The sequence below is a fragment of the Ammospiza nelsoni genome, chromosome 20 (assembly GCF_027579445.1).
Source record: "Ammospiza nelsoni isolate bAmmNel1 chromosome 20, bAmmNel1.pri, whole genome shotgun sequence".
Lineage (NCBI taxonomy): Eukaryota > Metazoa > Chordata > Aves > Passeriformes > Passerellidae > Ammospiza > Ammospiza nelsoni.
The window spans coordinates 7239617-7257792 of NC_080652.1; the positions used below are offsets into that span (position 1 = coordinate 7239617).

Sequence of the window (18176 nt, forward strand, 5' to 3'; positions counted from 1 at the left end):
ACACTGCAACAAACTATTTGTCATTTGAACTGTGCTTTTAGGAGAGAGAATAAAAAGAGGACAGACTCACACCGTAATGATGGAATGCAAGCCAAATGTCACTTTTATTTCTATTTAGTTATTTTATTTAATAGGGGTTTTCATAGTTGGCTCGGAAAATTGGAAACTACCTGACTTTGACTTCCAATGTTTAGTAAAGAGTTTTTAATACTTTCCGGTCTTTTTTCTCCCACCCCCTTCCACCTTTTCCTTTTGAACTCAAAGTTTTCCATCATCTCTCGCAGGTTCATCTAGTGTGATCAGGGCTAGGAAAGGCCAGACGATGTAAAATTGAAATCCACAGCCCGTGTAATCTGTGCGTGGGGGCACGGGGGAGATGAGCCTGCCTGCCAGTGCCTGTCCCTTAAAACGAGGGAAAGGGACGAAAATGGCATTAAATTGGAACCGAGGAGGGGTTTGCTGCAGGGAGTGCTTGGGTGGCTGTGTCTGCATTGCCAGGACTGGTGTTGGGATGTGCACCCCGAGGTTTGGGGTGAGGCAAGGGGTCCCCCCAGGTTGGAGGGTGGGATGGGGTTCCCTGGCAGCTGTGTGGGGTTCCTTCAGGGGCTGGCAGTGCTTCAGCAAATATAAATATGTTTGGACAAAAAAAAATTTGAAGTTTTCACTAAAATTCTTGTTGCCAGCCTGGAAAAAATTTAGATGAAAACTTCTGCTGTAGAGAAATTACTTTTCCATTTAAAAAGCTTAAATTTTTTAGAAGCAATCACTTTTGGATGGATTATTTGAGGCTTTTTTCCTAACTTGCTTTATACCTTATCGGTTTTTTTCCTTGCTGGAATGCAAGAGAAGGGAGGAAAAGGGACATTTAAAGGTTCCTTCCATCCCAAACTACTCCATTATTTGATTAAGTGAGCAGAATTGTGGTTTAAAAAGGAAAAGAGGAACGGGGAGAACGTGGGCCAGGCATTGGGTGGGTGAGTGCAGGCAGGGCCTCCCTGCCCAGAGATAACCCAGTTGGGCAGAGCGGGAGCTCTGGGTTAGTAGGAAATAAATACCAGTTTGCCACCTTCAAAAGGCTGCTTGACTCTCCATGGTGCTGCAGCACCCCGGCTGCTCTGTGCCCCCATTCCCCCTCCACCTCCTGGAGCTGTGGCTGGCTGGGGAGTCCCTCTGGAGGCAGCAGTTTACAAACACACATCTGAAAGTATTTTGGGGTCAGCCGCATCATGGGTGAGTGCTGAGGGGCCATGTGAAATTGCAAAGCATTTGTTCTCCGGGACGGAAAGCTTTTTTATATTACATTTCCCGGCCCCCACCCCCCTTCTGGCACGCACTTCAATTGCAGCAATTCACCATCGGCACCCGAGCCTCTGCTGGCCTGGCTCTGATGGAGATAAGATGCCTCTTCCCTATAAATCTCAGAGAGAAAAAAAAAAAAATATATATATATATATACATAAAGGTTGATGTGCTCTGAAATGGGTTTTTGCTTTGCTGCTCTATTTCCCCCCGTGTGTATTAACCCCGGGGACAGCATGAAAGAGCCGGTGTGCCGGGAGCACCTGCTGGGGTCAGGCCGCCTCATCAGCGTTTTCGGTCCGTGCCGGATGGGCCGGGCCGGTGCGGGGCTGTGCGGGGCCCGCCCGCGCCCTGCTTTTCCCTGCCTGACTTGCTTCTGCTCAGCCAGCCCGCCTCCAGCTGCGGGGGCGGCGGAGGGAAAGATGAGATCAAGTTGAGGGGAAAAATTGGCTGATTCTGCCAACCCCTTTGTTCCCGGGGCCCCCGGTAAGCGCCGGTGCTGCGCCGTGCTGGTCCTGTGCCTGTGATTTGGGATGGGGGATGCACCCCTGGGATGGGTGATGTGATTTGGGATGGGGGATGCACCCCTGGGATGGGTGATGTGATTTGGGATGGGGAATGCACCCCTGGGATGGGTGATGTGATTTGGGATGGGGGATGCACCCCTGGAGGGGGATGTATTTTGGGATGGGGGATGCACCCCTGGGATGGGTGATGTGTTTTGGGATGGGGGATGCACCCCTGGGATGAGGGATGTGATTTGGGATGGGGGATGCACCCCTGGGATGAGTGATGTGATTTGGGATGCGAGATGCACCCCTGGGATGGGTGATGTGATTTGGGATGGGGGATGACCATGGGTGATGTGATTTGGGATGGGGGATGACCCCCTGGGATGGGTGATGTGATTTGGGATGGGGGATGACCATGGGTGATGTGTTTTGGGATGGGGGATGCACCCCTGGGATGAGGGATGTGATTTGGGATGGGGGATGACCCCCTGGGATGAGGGATGTGATTTGGGATGGGGGATGCACCCCTGTGATTTGGGATGGGGGATGCACCCCTGGAGGGGGATGTATTTTGGGATGGGGGATGCACCCCTGGGATGAGTGATGTGATTTGGGATGGGAGATGCACCCCTGGGATGGGTGATGTGATTTGGGATGGGGGATGCACCCCTGAGAGGAAGATGTGCTTTGGGATGGGTGATGTGTTTTGGGATGGAGGATGTGCTTAGGGATGGGGGATGCACCCCTGCAGGAGGATGTGGTTTGGGAAGGGTGATATGTTTTGGGATGGGGGATGCCCCCTGGAATGGGAGATGGGCTTTGGGATGGGAGATGCACCCCTGGAAGGGATGTAGTTTGGGATGAGGGATGTGCTTTGGGATGGGGGATGCACCCCTGGAATGGGGGACGTGCTTTGGGATGGGGGATGACCCCTAGGATGAGGAATGTGTTTTGGGATGAAGGACGTGCTTTGGAGTTGGGGCTGCCAGCAGTGTTGGCCATGGCAATGCCACCGACTCTCCCTCTTCTCTCCCTCTCCTGCAGAACCAGGCTCCTCCCGGGCTCTACACCAAGACCTGTGATCCAGCCAAGTCTCCTGACACCCCAGATGTGCTGGAGATCGAGTTTGAGAGGGGTAAGAGCCTCCTTGCTGCCAGGCCCTCGTCCCTGGGTCCCCAAGCCCCACTTCCCACCCAGGACTGGGGTTCTTGGGCAGATGGGTGGCCCTGACTCTGCCATTGGGGCAGAGGATGGTGCAGCACCACACCAGGGCTCTTTGAGGTGTGCAGAGGGTCTGCTCAGATCCCAGGGGCTTTCTGGGACCCCTCCGAGGGTGGAAAAGGATCTGAGCTCCCTCACCTGCCACCAGGGCACAGTGGGCACAGGGTCCCCTGTCCTGCAGGTGGCTCTGAGGGCATGCAGGTGATGCTGGCCAGGTAACAGCTGGGGAGCTGCTCAGCAGGGTTTGGCTGCTGATGCCATCGTGGAGGAGACAGGGACGCTCCACTGCATCCTGGGGACACAAGGCAGGGCCCAGCACCGAGCAGGGCACACTGAGCAGCATCTCCACCTCTGCCAGCCGCAGCCATCCCCGTGCCACCACCCACCCTGGCAGCAGTGGTGAGCCCAGCACAGGTTGGGGGGAGACCCTGCAGGGAGGGGACACCCCCTCCCCACTGCCAGCTCCCTGCTCCATTATAACGATCCCCCTGCGAGGAGCAGCCCCCCTCCCGGCAGCCCATTCAGCCCCTAGTTAATTTATTTGAAGTTTTAATCTAATTATTAACTATTTCAAAGGCTAAGCAGCTTTCAGCAACAACAGCCCCGACGTTGTCGGCTCTTCGCCGAGCGGACCCCGGCCAATATCCCGGTGGAGGATGAGGAGAGAAAGAGCCGGGGCGAGGGGAGGGCGCGGGCTGGGGGGGCCCACGCCGAGAAGCAGCTTAAGGTTCATTATTGCCGCGAGTTTACATTTAATAGCAATTTACAACTGAGTTTATAAACCCCTGGAAAATAGGGGGTTTAAAGGGGGGGCGCTGGGGGGGAGCTGACAGCCCCCATCACTAGACAGGGCTCTTGCGGGCGCCTATATAATAAAGACTAGAAAGGGAGGCATTGAGGCTGATTGGCAACTGATAGTGCGTTAAATGGTAATGAGGAGGGCAGATGGAGGGGGGATTAAGCCTCCAACTCCGCACCGCTTTTCTTTGTGGGCTCCGCAGCCCCCTTGTCAGCTTCCTAATACATTTATTGCTCATTTCACACCGCTAAAGAAAAAATGCCGCTTTCTATTCAGCATCCCCCCCTACCCCATCACCACCACCACCACCACCACCACCCCCCTCTGCTTTGCTCCTGCCCGGTGCCCTTAATAAAAAAAATAAAGAAAAAATAATCCAAAAATATTAAGGAGGGGGTAAAGAAAGAAAGAGAAGGTGCAATAATGAATTCATGGCGGGGAGCGCCCCGCCGCGGGGTGCGTGTGCGTGCGTGTGCGAGCAGCCCGGGCTGGGGGTCCCCCCAGACACCCCCCGTGCTGGTGAGAGGAGGAGGGGGGGACACACATTTGTCACTCTGTCCCCCCTCCCCAGCAAGGGCTGGTGGGACAGAAGGTGCAGCGCCGTAAGACAATTGCGGAGCGTGAAATTCAATTAGTTAAGGGCCTGGTTGCAATTTCACAGGCCCTAAAAAAAAAAGAGAGAGGGAGGAGAGAGAGGAAAAAGAGGGGGGGGGGGGTGACGTTTTTATGGCCTTTTATTATTTATTTATTTCGCTCCTCTCCCGAGGTGGGTCCCCCTCCCCTCGCCTCCCCCTCGCACCAGCTTGGATATGCCTTTTTAAGAAGTTATTTAGAGTTCATATCTGTCACATCTATTTAACGCCCACGGGGTGATGTTCCGGGGGGATCCTGACACCGGCTGATGCTGCCCATCCTCTGTCCCCGCCTCTGCAGGTGTCCCAGTGAAGGTCACCAACACTGGGGACGGAGCCACCCGTTCCTCGGCGCTGGAGCTCTTTGTGTACCTGAATGACATCGCGTGAGTGCCACCCTGTCCGGCCAGCAGAGGGGACAAGGACAGTGTCCCCAGGACACCCATAGTGGGGTGGGACCCTTCTGCCACCCTGTCCGGCCAGCAGAGAGGACAGGGCAGCATCCCCAGGGCATCCATAGTGGGGTGGGACCAGGATCTCACATCCTGGTGAGGCCAGGGATGGTGGCCAGCGATGGGATGGTGCCAGTTGTGCCATAAATGCCAGCAAGCAGAGCTGGGCACCAAGGGTATAAATACCTCAGGGTTTTGTTCACTGGGAGTGAGAGGATTAAAAAGTCCTCTGAGCATTTTCTGGGCTGCCTGTGTGCCCCAGCTGCCCTGCCCACTGCAGGGCACCTTTTACTTGTTCTTGTCCCAGCTCAGTCCTGGACCCCCTGCTCTCACATCTTGCCCTGCCCTGTCTCCCTGAGAGGGCTCAGTGTCCTCTTCGTGTGGAGAGTTGACTTTTTGGGGGAATGGAGACCTGCTGGCCAGGTTCACTGCCCTTTTCTATTCCTGTCTCCACAGCAGCAGCTCCTTTGGGGTTTTCTTTCCATGTGCCACCCCATGCCTGGTTTCTGCTGCTGCTGGCACAGAACCATCCTCAGGAGTTTGCCCAAAAATACAGCAGCACCCTTGAGGGCACCCAGAAGGGCACTCACTCCTCCTAAGTGCCACCCAGTCCTGGCCATCCTCCTCTGTGCCTTTATCCTGCTGGTGGTGAATGGGAATGAATTTTTCCACTTTATTCACTTTTTAAATGGTTAATAAGTGGTTTTAAAAGTACTTTGGAAATACAGCTGTCCCATGTCCTGTCTCCTTTCCCAGTTTATTTTCCAGTGGCCAAAGTTCCACGGCTGCCTGCAGCACTGGTAGCCCCAGTGACAAGTGGTGGAGAGAAAAATTAATTTCCTTCTCATCTACTTTATCCTTGTCCCTGCTGCTGCTCAGCAGTGCTGCCCAGAGGCTGGCCTGCTGCCATTTGGGGTTTTTCCCCATTGTCCACCCCTTTGACCCACACTGGGGCTGGGACTGCTGCAACCTCCCTTCTCCTCACAGGGGCAAGCACGGCGTTGGGCGCATCGACATCGTGGAGAATCGCTTCGTGGGGATGAAGTCCAGAGGTGAGAGCACGGCCCTGAAAAGACAAAAAAATGGGGAAACCATGGTGGGTGCTCAGTAATGCTGGGGTGCTGTGGTTCAGGTCACACCAGCAGTCTCAGCCTTTGCCTCCCCATCAGCTTTTGGCAAAGATTTTCCCGTGACAGGGACTCCTTGTTGCTCTTTAATGAGAGCAGTTTCCCACTCACTGCCACTGCTGGCACCAGCCTGGGGTCCCAGTGCCCCCAGGTGAGACCTGTCCCCACAGCAAACACACCAGGCTCAGAGCTTGTGTGAGGATATGCTCATGGAAGGTCCTGGGTGGTGCCAGACTCTCCAATACCTGTACAAACCACAGGAGGCTGATGCAAATTACTGTTTTGATTTTTTTAAAAAAAGCAAATATTTGATTTATCCATGCATTTTTGAGTCTATGTCTCCTAATATTGATCTTCCATTGAGATCAATTTCATTGGAAACCTCTGGAGGCAGCAAGCTGCCTAGTGCAAAAGTAAGTGAGGAGGTGGCTCAGCATCATTTCCCAACTCCTTGCTCCAACTCTTTTGTTTTAAATCTTGTTAATGCTTAATTAGATGCTTCCTTTCTTTAAACTTGCCCTCTGTGCAGGACAACAGCAAATATTTTGGTAAGACTAAGCCTGTGGTGTTCCTCCCCACCACAGAACAAGAAACAAAACCCTAAATCATTTGATCTGAGTTTAAATAATCAAATTGAAACCAAAAGAAGGAAGTAAAAAAAACCAACCCCAACCCGCACACACCAGCCTGTGCATTTGCATTCAGGATGCTGAGTAATTTGTCAAAATCTGCTTTATTTTTTTAAGAGCCACTGACACGCTCTAGTGACCCTTCCAGCATTTAATAATTCCTCCAAAGCCCATTTATCTGTCATGTCTGTCTGCTGTGTGACACCACCAAGCGATTGCTGCGCCAGGGAACCGGGGGGTCTGGGCCAGCCCTGCAGGGAAGAGACCCTGGGGTGGCTCCCTGTGGGGATGAGACCTTGAGGAAGCCTCCCCCCATTGCTTTGAGCAGGATCCCGCCCCTGGTTGGCTTTTTGGGATTGAGAGAAACCTCCCATAAATGTGTTATGCAGGAGGGAGGGAGAGTGGGATGGAGCAGGCCAGAACAGAAGGGGGCTGTGGGCGCCTGCTCTCCTCCAGGGTTTTGGAATGTTTTGGATGTGACCTGAGTGCATTTTGGACCCCAAATGGATTTAGTATCAGTGGTGCAGGAGATGGAAGCTGGGCTTAGAGGAGAGAATCCTTTAAACCCAGCAGTGTGAAGTTGCCCCACAGATTTGGGGCCGAGCGATCACTGCCGCGCTCCTGCACCATGGGACCGTGCCAGTCCTGCAGGGAGGAGACCCTGGGGTGGCTCCCTGTGGGGATGAGACCTTGGGGAAGCCTCCCTGCCCTTGCTTTGAGCAGGATCCTGCCCCTGGTTGGCTTTTTGGGATTGAGAGAAACCTCCCATAAATGTGCTCTGCAGGAGAGAGGGAGAGTGGGATGGAGCAGGCCAGAACAGGAGGGGCTGTGGGCCCCTGCTCTCCTCCATGTTTTGGAACTCAGGGTGTGACCCCACCACTGCCTGGAGCATTTTGGACCCCAAATGGATTTAGGATAAGTGGTGCAGGAGATACTACTGGGATTTAAAGGATTGTCTCCTCCAAGCCCAGCTCCTGTGAGGTTGCCCTGCAGATTTGGGGCCGAGCGATGGCTGCCGTGCTCCTGCACTGCGGGACCGGGCAAGCTCTGCAAAGAGGAGACCCTGGGCTGGCTCCCTGTGGGGATGAGACCTTGGGGAAGCTTCCCCCTTGCTTTAAGCAAGATCCTGCCCCAGGTTGGCTTTTTGGGATTGAGAGAAACCTCCCATAAATGTGCTCTACAGGAGAGAGGGAGAGTGGGGTGGAGCAGACCCAAAGAGGAGGGGGCTGTGGGCACCTGCTCTCCTCCAGGGTTTTGGAACTCAGGGTGTGACCTGAGTGCATTTTGGACCCCAAATGGATTTAGGATCAATGGTGCAGGAGATGGGAGCTGGGCTTGGAGGAGACAATCCTTTAAACCCAGCAGTGTGAGGTTGCCCTGCAGATTTGGGGTTCTGCAGGGGAAACTGAGGCACGGGCAGTAGCATGGCCAGAGCCTTCCCTGTGGTGGAGGTGGCAGCGAAGGTGCCTCCTCTTCCTCATCTCCCAGTCCCAGGAAGTGAGAGAAGAGGAAAAATTCATTTGCATTGATTTTTACTAAGCTCCTAATTGGACTTCGTTAAGGCCTAATGGGCGAGGGGGCACGGAACCGCTCGCAGCCTTTCAAGCCAAATTAACTCGGGTTTGCCCTATTTGTTTTAGTGGCAGGAGGGTGGCTAATTACGGGGTGCCAGGGTCGAGGGCACGGCTGGGCCGGGGGGCACGGCCCTGCCTCTGCCTCCCGCTCACATCCTCATTATCAAATTATCTTTTTAACTCCGAAGGGGGGCTAATTAAGTGAGGTAAATGAAATCAGTGGGGAGGAAGAGGGAAGGAGGGGGACGGCCGCTGCCAAAAGCCGAGCGCTGCCTGTGGCTGGGGCTTTTCCTCCCCTTGGCTCCCTCCTTTTTTCCTCCTCTGGATGCGCTGAGCTGATGGAGGAGAAAGTGGAAAACCCTTTCCCTGCAATGAGCACCAAACTGGGCCTGATGGCTCAACCTCAGTCCTGGACCAGGGGTGGAAATTTGGGCAGCATTTTCCCATGGGCACAGCATCCCCCTGTCCTTCCCCACATCCCTTCCCGTCCCCGGGATGACGTCGGGAGTGACAGCCTGCACTCAGCACAGCAGAATTGCTCCGATGGAGGTGAAGTGACAGCCGAGGTTACAAATTAGAAAATTTTAAGTAGCGGCAGCTGTCTCCTTCGCTGCCTCCCTCCCTGTCCCCCCTGCTCCCGTCCCCCCTTCCTTAGCAGTAATTATGGGGTGATTGAAGCATCGTTGGGCTGCAGTGCTGACACCTCTGTCTTTTTCCTGTAAACATGGGGAGAGGAAAATAGACACTTGGAGATTGCGCGAGTGTCACTTTGAAGGTGTCTCTTGTCTCCTCGGCAGAGGCTGGAGAGTGGCTGTCAGCTGCCCTCCCCTCTGCCCCAGCTGACACGCTCTGGTCCTGTCTCCCAGCACCCCCAGATGGGCAGGAGGTGGGGGTCAAGGCAAGTACCCAAACCTTCAGCCCAAACTGGCTTTAACAGCCCTAAGGGGAAGGTGAGGGAATATTAATTGTAATTGTTTTAATTGTGTTAGTGGAGGGCTCAGCTCCACAGTGAGGGGCTGGAGCAGCTCCCTGTGCCCCTGTCACTGCTGTGCCCATGGGGTTTGGTGTTAACTTGGCTGTCTGCTCCCACATCCTGAGGGAATGGATGTTTGGTGAGCACCTGAGCTGCACCATCACTGGGGTGGCTGCAGAGGAGGGGCTGCTCTTCTTTAAGACAGTCAGGCTGTGGTCCTGTAGGATGCTGAAACCATGGGCACTGCTTGGCATGAGGTGTGATGGACGAGCCTTGGGCTGCTGCCCTTGTGGCTCCTGTTGTGTCTGTGGGACTGTGGCCACACTGGCACAGGACATGCTGAGCCTGTGCCACTCTCCAGGGCACTGAGAGAGCAGAGCCTGGTGAAGCTCTGAGCCCTGTGGGCTCCCCTCAGCCTCTCCTGGGGCTGGGGCTGGTTGGGGACACATCCTCTTCAGTGGGGACTTTGTTCCCTTTGCCATTCCCATGACTGCACCACAGCAGCTGCCCAGCATTGCTGTGGGCAGGCAGGGGACAGGGACATGCTGCTGTAGCAGCCCTGGCTGTGGGGTCATACCCTGAGTTCCACAGCCCTGGCTTGGGATGAGGTGTGATGGAAGAGCCTTGGGCTGCTGCCACAGCCCTGGCTGTGGAACTTAGGCTGTGACCCCACCACTGCCTGGAGCATTTTGGACCCCAAATGGATTCAGGATCCATTTAGGATGTGCCCTGGCAGTGTGCAGGAGATGGGAGCTGGGCTTGGAGGAGACAACCCTTTAAAGCTCACAGCCTTTCCCATCGCGCACTCACAGCCACACCAGCTCAGCATTTCCCCACAATATTTCCACCTCCATGGACGGCAGAACCGCCTGGCCACGCTCGCGTTTAAACACCACGCACACAACAAGCCTCGAACGGCTAGAACAAAGGAGCAGCACGCCAAAATAATTAAACACCCTCCATCCCCAGGCCTTGTGCAGCAGGAAGGGCCTGGGGGGGCCCTGCCAAGCCTGAAGGAGTTGCCCTGGCAGCCCCAGGTAGCTTCGCTGGCTCCCGGCAGCCGCGGGGAGAGGAGGGCACTGTGCGCTCCCCATGCCTGTGCCCCGCTCGTTCTGCTAATTACAGGTTTTCAGCTGCAGACCGTTGGGCACGGATGGGTGGGGGGATCGGTTCCCAAACCCTGTCATTTATCCTCGTCAGAGTGCCTCTTCAAAGAGGGGAATCTAGAAATTTTCTCCGCAAGGTGCGGAGTGGACTGTCTCGGCCCCAGCATGAATATAATGACAGATGCATTTTACAGCGAGCTGAGACTGAATGCGCTCGACCACGGCTCCTTCTGTCAGCCAAGTCATTATTTTTTGTCATTTGCTGACAGTTTTGGTCTCATTCGTTTCTCTCTCTTTTTCTGCTTTTCCCCCTGCCTGGAAAAATGGCTAGGTATCTATGAGACCCCAGCAGGAACGATCCTGTACCATGCACATTTAGATATCGAGGCCTTCACCATGGACCGGGAAGTGAGGAAAATCAAGCAGGGGCTCTCCCTGAAATTCTCAGAGCTGGTGTACAATGGTAGGTGCAGTCCAGTCCTGCCACAGCAGCCTCATCCTCCCTCCTTGCTGCTGGAGCTTACAGGTCCCTTTGGTGGTGAAATTGAGGTGTGGGTTTGGAGGCTGCTCCTGGGCAGAAATGTGGATTTGGGCTGGGCAAAACCCCACACTGTGCCTGCTTTCCTGTCCAGGGAGCTCTGTGCCTGCCTCTGGGAGGCAATGCCATATTCCATGAGGCTGGTTTATGGCATCTCTCCCAGCCCAGTGCCACCACCAGCACATTTGATTGGTAATTCACCATCCTTTTGTCCCCTCTCATGTCACCTTTCCCCAGCTCTCCCCTCCAATCCCTTCCACCTCTGCCTTTGCCTCCTATATCTGGGGTATGGGGTACCCAAACTTTAAACTTCAAACCCTGCTGTGGCATTTGGAGCTGGAGAGCTGTCCCTGTGCCCTGGCAGTGTGGCACAGGAGACTCTGGAGTGTCCCTGAGCCCTGGCAGTGTGGCACAGGAGGCTCTGGAGTGTCCCTGAGCCCTGGCAGTGTGGCACAGGAGGCTCTGGAGTGTCCCTGAGCCCTGGCAGTGTGGCACAGGAGGCTCTCTCTGGAGGAATGGAGGGTCCTGGCTGTGCTATGTGGTGCACAGCCCACACAGGGGCACTGCGGGTTGGGGCTCCTGCTCTGGGACAGGACAGCCCTGCCTGGAGAGGGCTGGAGCCATGAGGAACGAGGGGATAGGGGCTCACCCAGCAGTGAAGCTCTGTGTCCTCCCTCTGAGCAGCAGCCACAGCCCCAGACCGTGGGTTGAGTTTAGGGGGTCACAGCTCAGAGTTTCCCCTGTGCCCTGGCCTGGCACTCTGGGGGGAGAACCAGCTCTGCCCTGGGGGCTGCTCCATGGATCCACCCTGATCCAGGCCCTGGTGCTAAGCTGAAGGAAGTGGGATTAGCCCATAATGCCCTGAGCAGGCTCAAAGCCCCTCTGCCCACCCCTGGGTGCTCAGAGCTGTCACCCCTGCAGGCCCCACAGCAGGACATTCCTGTCCCATGGCCAAACATTTGTCAGTCACTGATTTCTCAGCCTTCCAGCTCCTCCTCCCATCACTTCAGGGGTCTCTAACCACTGGGATGGGATGATTCCTGTGGGGTTTTCAACGGGAAGATACCCTGAAATAACCTGATTTTGGGAGCTCAGGCTTTGGGCAGCAGCAGATCAGTAGGGCTGGGTCAGGCTTTTCTCCCCTGCAGTTTCTGTGCCAGTGTTTGTCACCTTCCCCTCCAAGGACATTCACTCTTATATCTTCCTCAGCAGCTGGCATTTAATGCCTGAGCCCCTTTGCTGCTTAAATCACATTTTAGTGCCCTGACAGGGGCTGGGGGAGCCTTTGGCACCTTCCTTTTGGATCACAGCCCCTGCTCTCATTCGTTCTCCAGTGCCACTCTTGCCTCTGGCCATTTTTATTAGACTTTGACCTGGCCTGCCATTCTTTTAACTATTTTTTTTTTTTTTTGTAGTTCAGGCATAAACCTATTTGTTTGTTTATTCCTAACCACTGGCTCGTCGTGCAGCCACCAGGTTAAAAAGCCACTGAGGAAATCATGGTTTAAATTCTCCCTCCCCACCCCTGCCAGGCAGAGGCTGCTGTTTCCTTGGCTCCACGTGTTGAATCCCCAGGGATTCCCAGCTTGGTCCAAGACTCCCCTGCCAGCCAACCCTAAATCCAAGGAACAACCCCAGCAAGGTGCAAAAAGCACCCGTGGGTCCCCATGCCCAAGGCCAGGCTTTCAAGCTCACCTTCTTTTACCACCTCATTATTGCAGCCAGTCCCGTTTTAAGGAGAATTAGTGTTTATCTTCCCCCTGTTCCTATTGATCCCATTGTGGAGGGGTGGCTTTGAAGCCGTTCCCTCCTTTCCAGGTGCGGAAATGCCATTGTCCCCCTGCCTGCGCCGTGATTAGGGCAGGATGGTGGGGAGGTCATTAAGGGGGATCGCTTCCAGTGTCTGCAGTGGGGGGTCGGGAGAGGGGGGGACGCTTCCTCCCACCTGGAGCTGACAGAGGCAGGATTTAAGCAGCTGGTTATTATTTTAGTGTGTCTGGGGTTTATTTTTACAGGGATTTTTTTACATCAATGCTGCTAGTTGAAGAGTTGCACTTGGAGGGTGGGGACCAAAAAAAGGAGTGGGGTTGCTACTGGCATGGCAGTGTTGATTTTAGGGAAGGGGTCCCCAAATCCTCCAGTGTGGAGCAGCTGAGGGGGGTCAGTTTAGTGGTGAGGGGCTGCAGGACCATGGTGCTGTGCCTTGGAGCAGGGGGGATGAGTTCAGAGAGGTGAGTTTGGTGGTGAGGGGCTGCAGGACCATGGTGCTGTGCCTTGGAGCAGGGGGGATCAGTTCAGGAGGTGAGTTTGGTGGTGAGGACCATGGTGCTGTGCCTTGGAGCAGGGGGGATGAGTTCAGAGAGGTGAGTTTGGTGGTGAGGACCATGGTGCTGTGCCTTGGAGCAGGGCCACACCGACCCCAGGGACAAGGCTGCAGGATACAGCCCTGCTCAGGGGCTGCTCAGGCCAAACAACAAAAGAAATTATTTGTTTCTTTAATGGCCTCGGCCCCAGAGCCCAGCTGGGAAGGGAAAGGTGAGAGGGCACTGGTGTGAGATGGGAGAGATAAAAGCAGGGCATGCCTGGAGGGCGGTGAATGGGCTCTTTCTTCCTCCACCTCTATCTCCTTCTGCATCTCCCAGGCTTTATTCCGGGTCTCCCAGGACTCCCTGGCTAATAACCCTGCCTAGGGACAGGAGGGGCGTGGGGGTGGCAGGCAGGGCACGGCCCCTCCATGCACCTGCAGTGCCCCAGCTGCTCCCCCAGGATGTGTTTGGGGGGCTGGGGTGTGATGCACATCACCCCAACACCCAGCTCAGGGCATTTGGGCTGCCAGGGGCTGCTGTCCCCCCTGGAGCCAGCCAGTGCTGAGGGGGTTTCCCTTCCCAGAGCTGCTGGGGGTGAGGGGTTCCTGCGGGGCTGCAACCCCTGAGCAGTCTGCCATTTGGGGCAGACCCCTACTCTGCCCATCCCAGAATGGCTCATCCCTTTCTTGGGGGGCTGGGAGCTGATCCCCCCCCATTTCTGTGTCCATCTGTCTGTCTCCACCCGACCTTCCCAAGATGGTGGTGTTTGAGTGGCAATTTCATACCTACTTAACAAACCTTTTCATCTGCATGATCACCCCTGCCCAGAAGAGCTGGAACAAGGATGGCCCCATGGCCTATTCCTAGTTTGTTCCATCATCTTCCATCCTGAGGGGCAGCGAGGAGAAGGGAAACACCTGAGATCTCCATCCTTCATGGCTCAGCCTGTGTGTGAATCCCAGGGAAACACCTGAGATCTCCATCCCTCATGGCTCAGCCTGTGTGTGAATCCCAGGGAAACACCTGAGATCTCCATCCCTCATGGCTCAGCCTGTGTGTGAATCCCAGGGAAACACCTGAGATCTCCATCCCTCATGGCTCAGCCTGTGTGTGAATCCCAGGGAAACACCTGAGATCTCCATCCCTCATGGCACAGCCTGCTTATCCCAGCGTTTCATTTCCTCACCCAGTCCTGCAATCGCATCCCTTCCCCTGGAAATTACCTAGGCTCTGCCTTGTAAGGCTTAACCTGGGGACCACCCTAGGCTGCCCTGGGGTCCCGGGTCCCTCTGGCCTTCCCCAAGCCCCTTTGCTGATCCCATCTCATGTCCTCAGGCTTCTGGCACAGCCCTGAGTGTGAGTTCCTGCGGGAATGCATCGGGCGCTCGCAGGAGTCCGTGGTGGGCACCGTGCGCCTCTCTGTCTTCAAGGGCCACGTCTACATCCTGGGCAGGGAGTCCCCACGCTCCCTCTACAACGAGGAGCTGGTCAGGTGAGTGGGGCAGGAGTGACAGTGAGCTCCCCTTCCCCATCCCCATCCCATCCCATCCCATCCCATCCCACCCTTCCCCATCCCACCCTTCCCCATCCCACCCTTCCCCTTCCCCATCCCATCCCATCCCATCCCATCCCATCCCATCCCATCCCATCCCATCCCATCCCATCCCATCCCATCCCCACTGGCACAGGTGACACAGCTGAAGCATGAGCCATGTTTCAAGTCAATATTGGGGGTTTTTTTTCCCCCTCTGGCTTTTCCCTTTTTCTTCGTGTTGTTTTCTCGCTTGCTCGCTCCCCCCTCAGCCCTCCCTCAACTCCTTTCAATCTCTCTAAACACTTTATAAGCCATAAATACACCCGAATGAGTTTAGATCAGTCGGAGTCAAATTATCTTCTCTCTTTCTCTTCTCTGGCTTTTTTTCCCCCCTTTCCCTCCCCCTCAAAATCAACAGCTCCTAATAATCCATCCCAACCCTTCATTATGCTTTGCACTCTCACTTGGAGAGATTAAATGAATAAAGTATTAAAAAAAAAAAAAGGAAAAAAAAAAGAGGGAAGAAAAAAAAGGAGGATGGAGGGGGGTGGGACGGAGGAAAAAGAGAGAGGGAGAGAAAAGCAGGGGCACTTATTCTCCCTGCGTCTCCAACCATTTTCCTTTTCTTTTTGATTTCTACATCGCTGGTTTGAAAGCCTTTGAGTGACGGCGTCACAGGAACCCGAGAGAAAGCTGTGAGAGGCAGAGCTGTGTGGAAATGCCTCTGCACAGTAGGTAGAAAGTAACGTAATTATAGAGCAGGTCAGAACCACTCGAATGAGCAAAAATAAAAGCACAGAGGTTTTTCTGTAGCCCGTCAGGGGAGGTAAAATCGTTGTAAACTCTTTTTTTTTAATTTTTTTCTTCTTTATTTCCCTCCACTTCCTGCTTTAAGGTTTGTGGTTTCTGGGAAATGAGCCGTGTGCTTTGGGGATGTAGGAAACTGTTGGGAGCTGGGATTCAGTGGGTGGCTGCTGCCTTGGGAAAGGGGATGTGCTCTGAGGAATCATTGCCAGGTCCATGAACCCCCACACCAGTGTGGGGCTGTCCCTGCCTGCCTGGAGCCCTGTTTGTGCCTGGGGCAGTGCCTCCTGCCCAGGATCCCATCCCTTTTCTCGAGCCAAACCTGTAGGATTGCTCTGGAACAGGGTGAGCATCCCTGGGCAGGGCCAGAGCACGGGGAGGAAGGCTGATGGTGGAAAGGTGATGATGATGGAAGGGTGATGATGATGATGGAAAGGTGATGATGATGGAAGGGTGATGATACAGTGAAGGACCAAGGAGGGGATTTTGGGGCAGTGTTCCTGGCAGGGCCTCTGCAGCCTGGGCATGGCAGATCCGTGTGCCCCTTCCCCAGGGGCTGGCAGGGACCCTGCCCTGAGCCCCTCACAGTGGATGAGGGGGCAGCAGCAGGGCAGAGCAGCCAGTCTGGGGTCCCCCAAACCTTCTCCTTTCCCAAAGGGCAGCCCAGGTTCCCCTGGGAATCCCATGGCAGTGACAGAGCCTTTCTCTCCGCAGCATGAACGTGCAAGGGGACTACGAGCCCGCTGATGCCACTGGCTTCATCAACATCAACTCCCTCAGGTCTGTGGGGTCCAGGGGGACCCTCCCCAGCACCCCGGGGCTCCCCCACCCTCACTCAGGCTCTGGGGGTGATCCAAGCCCCCTTTGCAAGCAGTGGGGTGCCACCAGCCCTGCCAGTACCAGCCCTGTATAATTGCAGCCTTCCCCAGCACAGCCAGCCTCGTTATTTTACTTATTTCTCAGACCCCTCCCAACTCCAGGGCTGTAAAACACGCTGAATTTACATAATGGGCTCTTAATTTTTCCTTTGCCTGTTAACAGCTTTGTTCTCCCCGATGCTCCGTGTCCCCCCCGACTCCTCTAAGATTAATTACATTATCTCGTGGGGGGGAAAAAAATAATTAAACTGTACAGGCCTTAACAAACGCCTGCTCTTCACGCCCCCTCATTCTGCTTAAATTAATTGAAAGGAAATGTGTGTTCTTACTGTTAATTTACAATTAATTTTTTTTTTTTCTAATCCCGGTTTCCAGGCTGAAGGAATATCATCGTCTCCAGAGCAAGGTCACCGTAAAGCAGGATGAATAGCAATCAATGCCTCCCGCTCCCCTTTCTAATTTCTGGAAGAAGTAGCACTAATTGTGGTGGCAATTGGTAATTGTAACTCGTCTCCCTGGAGCGGAGGTGACGGCTTTGTTACGGGGCTGCAAGTGAAATGCAATCGGAGGGGGAAAAAAAAATGTGTTTGTCCATCGGAGGAGAAGTGGGGAAAGAAATAAACCCCGGCCACGCGCGGGTCCGGCATGGAGAGCCGGGCTTCTTTGCTTCATTCCTGCCTCGTTTGTTTGCTCCCCCCAGCCCGGCTTGGTGGGTTTGTGATGGGTTAAGTGGCTGCGAAGGACGAGGGGCGTTGGTGGTACCTTGTGGGGAAGGTGGGGAGTGGGAAACACCTCTCAGAGAGGCATTTCAGGGGCTGTAGTTGTGCTAAAGGGTCTACAGGGCTTGATCCTTTCTGCTGTGTTTTGGTGAGTTTTAAAGAGCAGACTCGGGAAAGGCAAAAATGCAGGGAACATCCTCTGGTGGTGCTGCAGGTGAGCAGGAAAGGAGTGCTGGGTCCAGGCTGGGCAAAGCATCCCTCTTTCAGAATGCCTGGAGAGCTGCAGGTCCCTATGTCTCCATGCTCACACCTGGCTGGGAGGCTCAGCGAGAAACCTGGAGCTGTAGTGGAAGCAGAGGGGAAAAAAAGAGGAAAGGATTGGATTTCCCAACAGTGTAAACGCTCAGGATGTGCTGGAGCTGGGGAAGGACACGGTTTGGGATGTCCCCACGTTGGATGTCCCAGGAGAGGAGCACAGATGCTCCCTGGAGCTGGGGTGCACCAAGCACTGTGCTTGCTGTGGCACCTCCAGCCCTGCAGCAGCAATGTGGGGCTTCCCACCATGGAGGGAAGCATTTTGGGGAGCAAAAGCAGAGCTGCCACCAAAAAGGGGCACATTTTAACAGCCCCTATGGGACAGTCAGGCCAAGTGGCCATTTGGGGACGTCCAGGCGTGCCCTGCCCACTCTGCTGCCAAGCCAGCGAGTGTGACAAGCTCTGACATCACAGCCGGGAAAATAACATGTTATTTTCCCAGCTTGGATGTGAATTTCCCTGCTATTACTGGCAGCGACCATCTTGGGAGGAGAAAGCAGCAGAGGGCTGTCAGGAGAGGGGAGAGAAGGGAAGAAATGGTTTTCTGGGCTGGTGGAGCCTGTCCAACCCCTGTGGGCTGTGGGGAGGTGGGGATGCTCTGCAGGGACACCCCATTCCCTCAATCCCACTGCTTCCAGCAGCGAGTCCATGCTGAAAGTGCAGCTGCACATGGGGTTCTGCATGGGCCCCAGTGGGGCTGGTGGCCAGCAGGTTGTGCTGAGCAGCCAGCCTGGCTGGGAGCCCAGTGTGGAGCCCTT

General features: G+C 54.8%; 1 protein-coding gene across 5 annotated transcripts in view; it reads left to right on the top strand.

The window, feature by feature from the left end:
- Positions 1 to 17055, top strand: part of ASS1 (argininosuccinate synthase 1) — a 28004-nt gene extending 10949 nt beyond the window's left edge. For 4 of the 5 annotated variants that reach the window (XM_059486342.1, XM_059486343.1, XM_059486345.1 and 1 more), the window contains exons 9-15: positions 2856 to 2946; positions 4765 to 4849; positions 5903 to 5967; positions 10656 to 10787; positions 14504 to 14660; positions 16221 to 16286; positions 16760 to 17055. In XM_059486342.1, the coding sequence (XP_059342325.1) occupies positions 2856 to 2946; positions 4765 to 4849; positions 5903 to 5967; positions 10656 to 10787; positions 14504 to 14660; positions 16221 to 16286; positions 16760 to 16814 (651 nt within the window). In that variant the 3' untranslated portion in view covers positions 16815 to 17055. The remainder of the gene's footprint in view (positions 1 to 2855; positions 2947 to 4764; positions 4850 to 5902; positions 5968 to 10655; positions 10788 to 14503; positions 14661 to 16220; positions 16287 to 16759) is intronic. The other variant, XM_059486346.1, reaches the window with a different exon arrangement.
- Positions 17056 to 18176: the final 1121 nt, after the last annotated feature.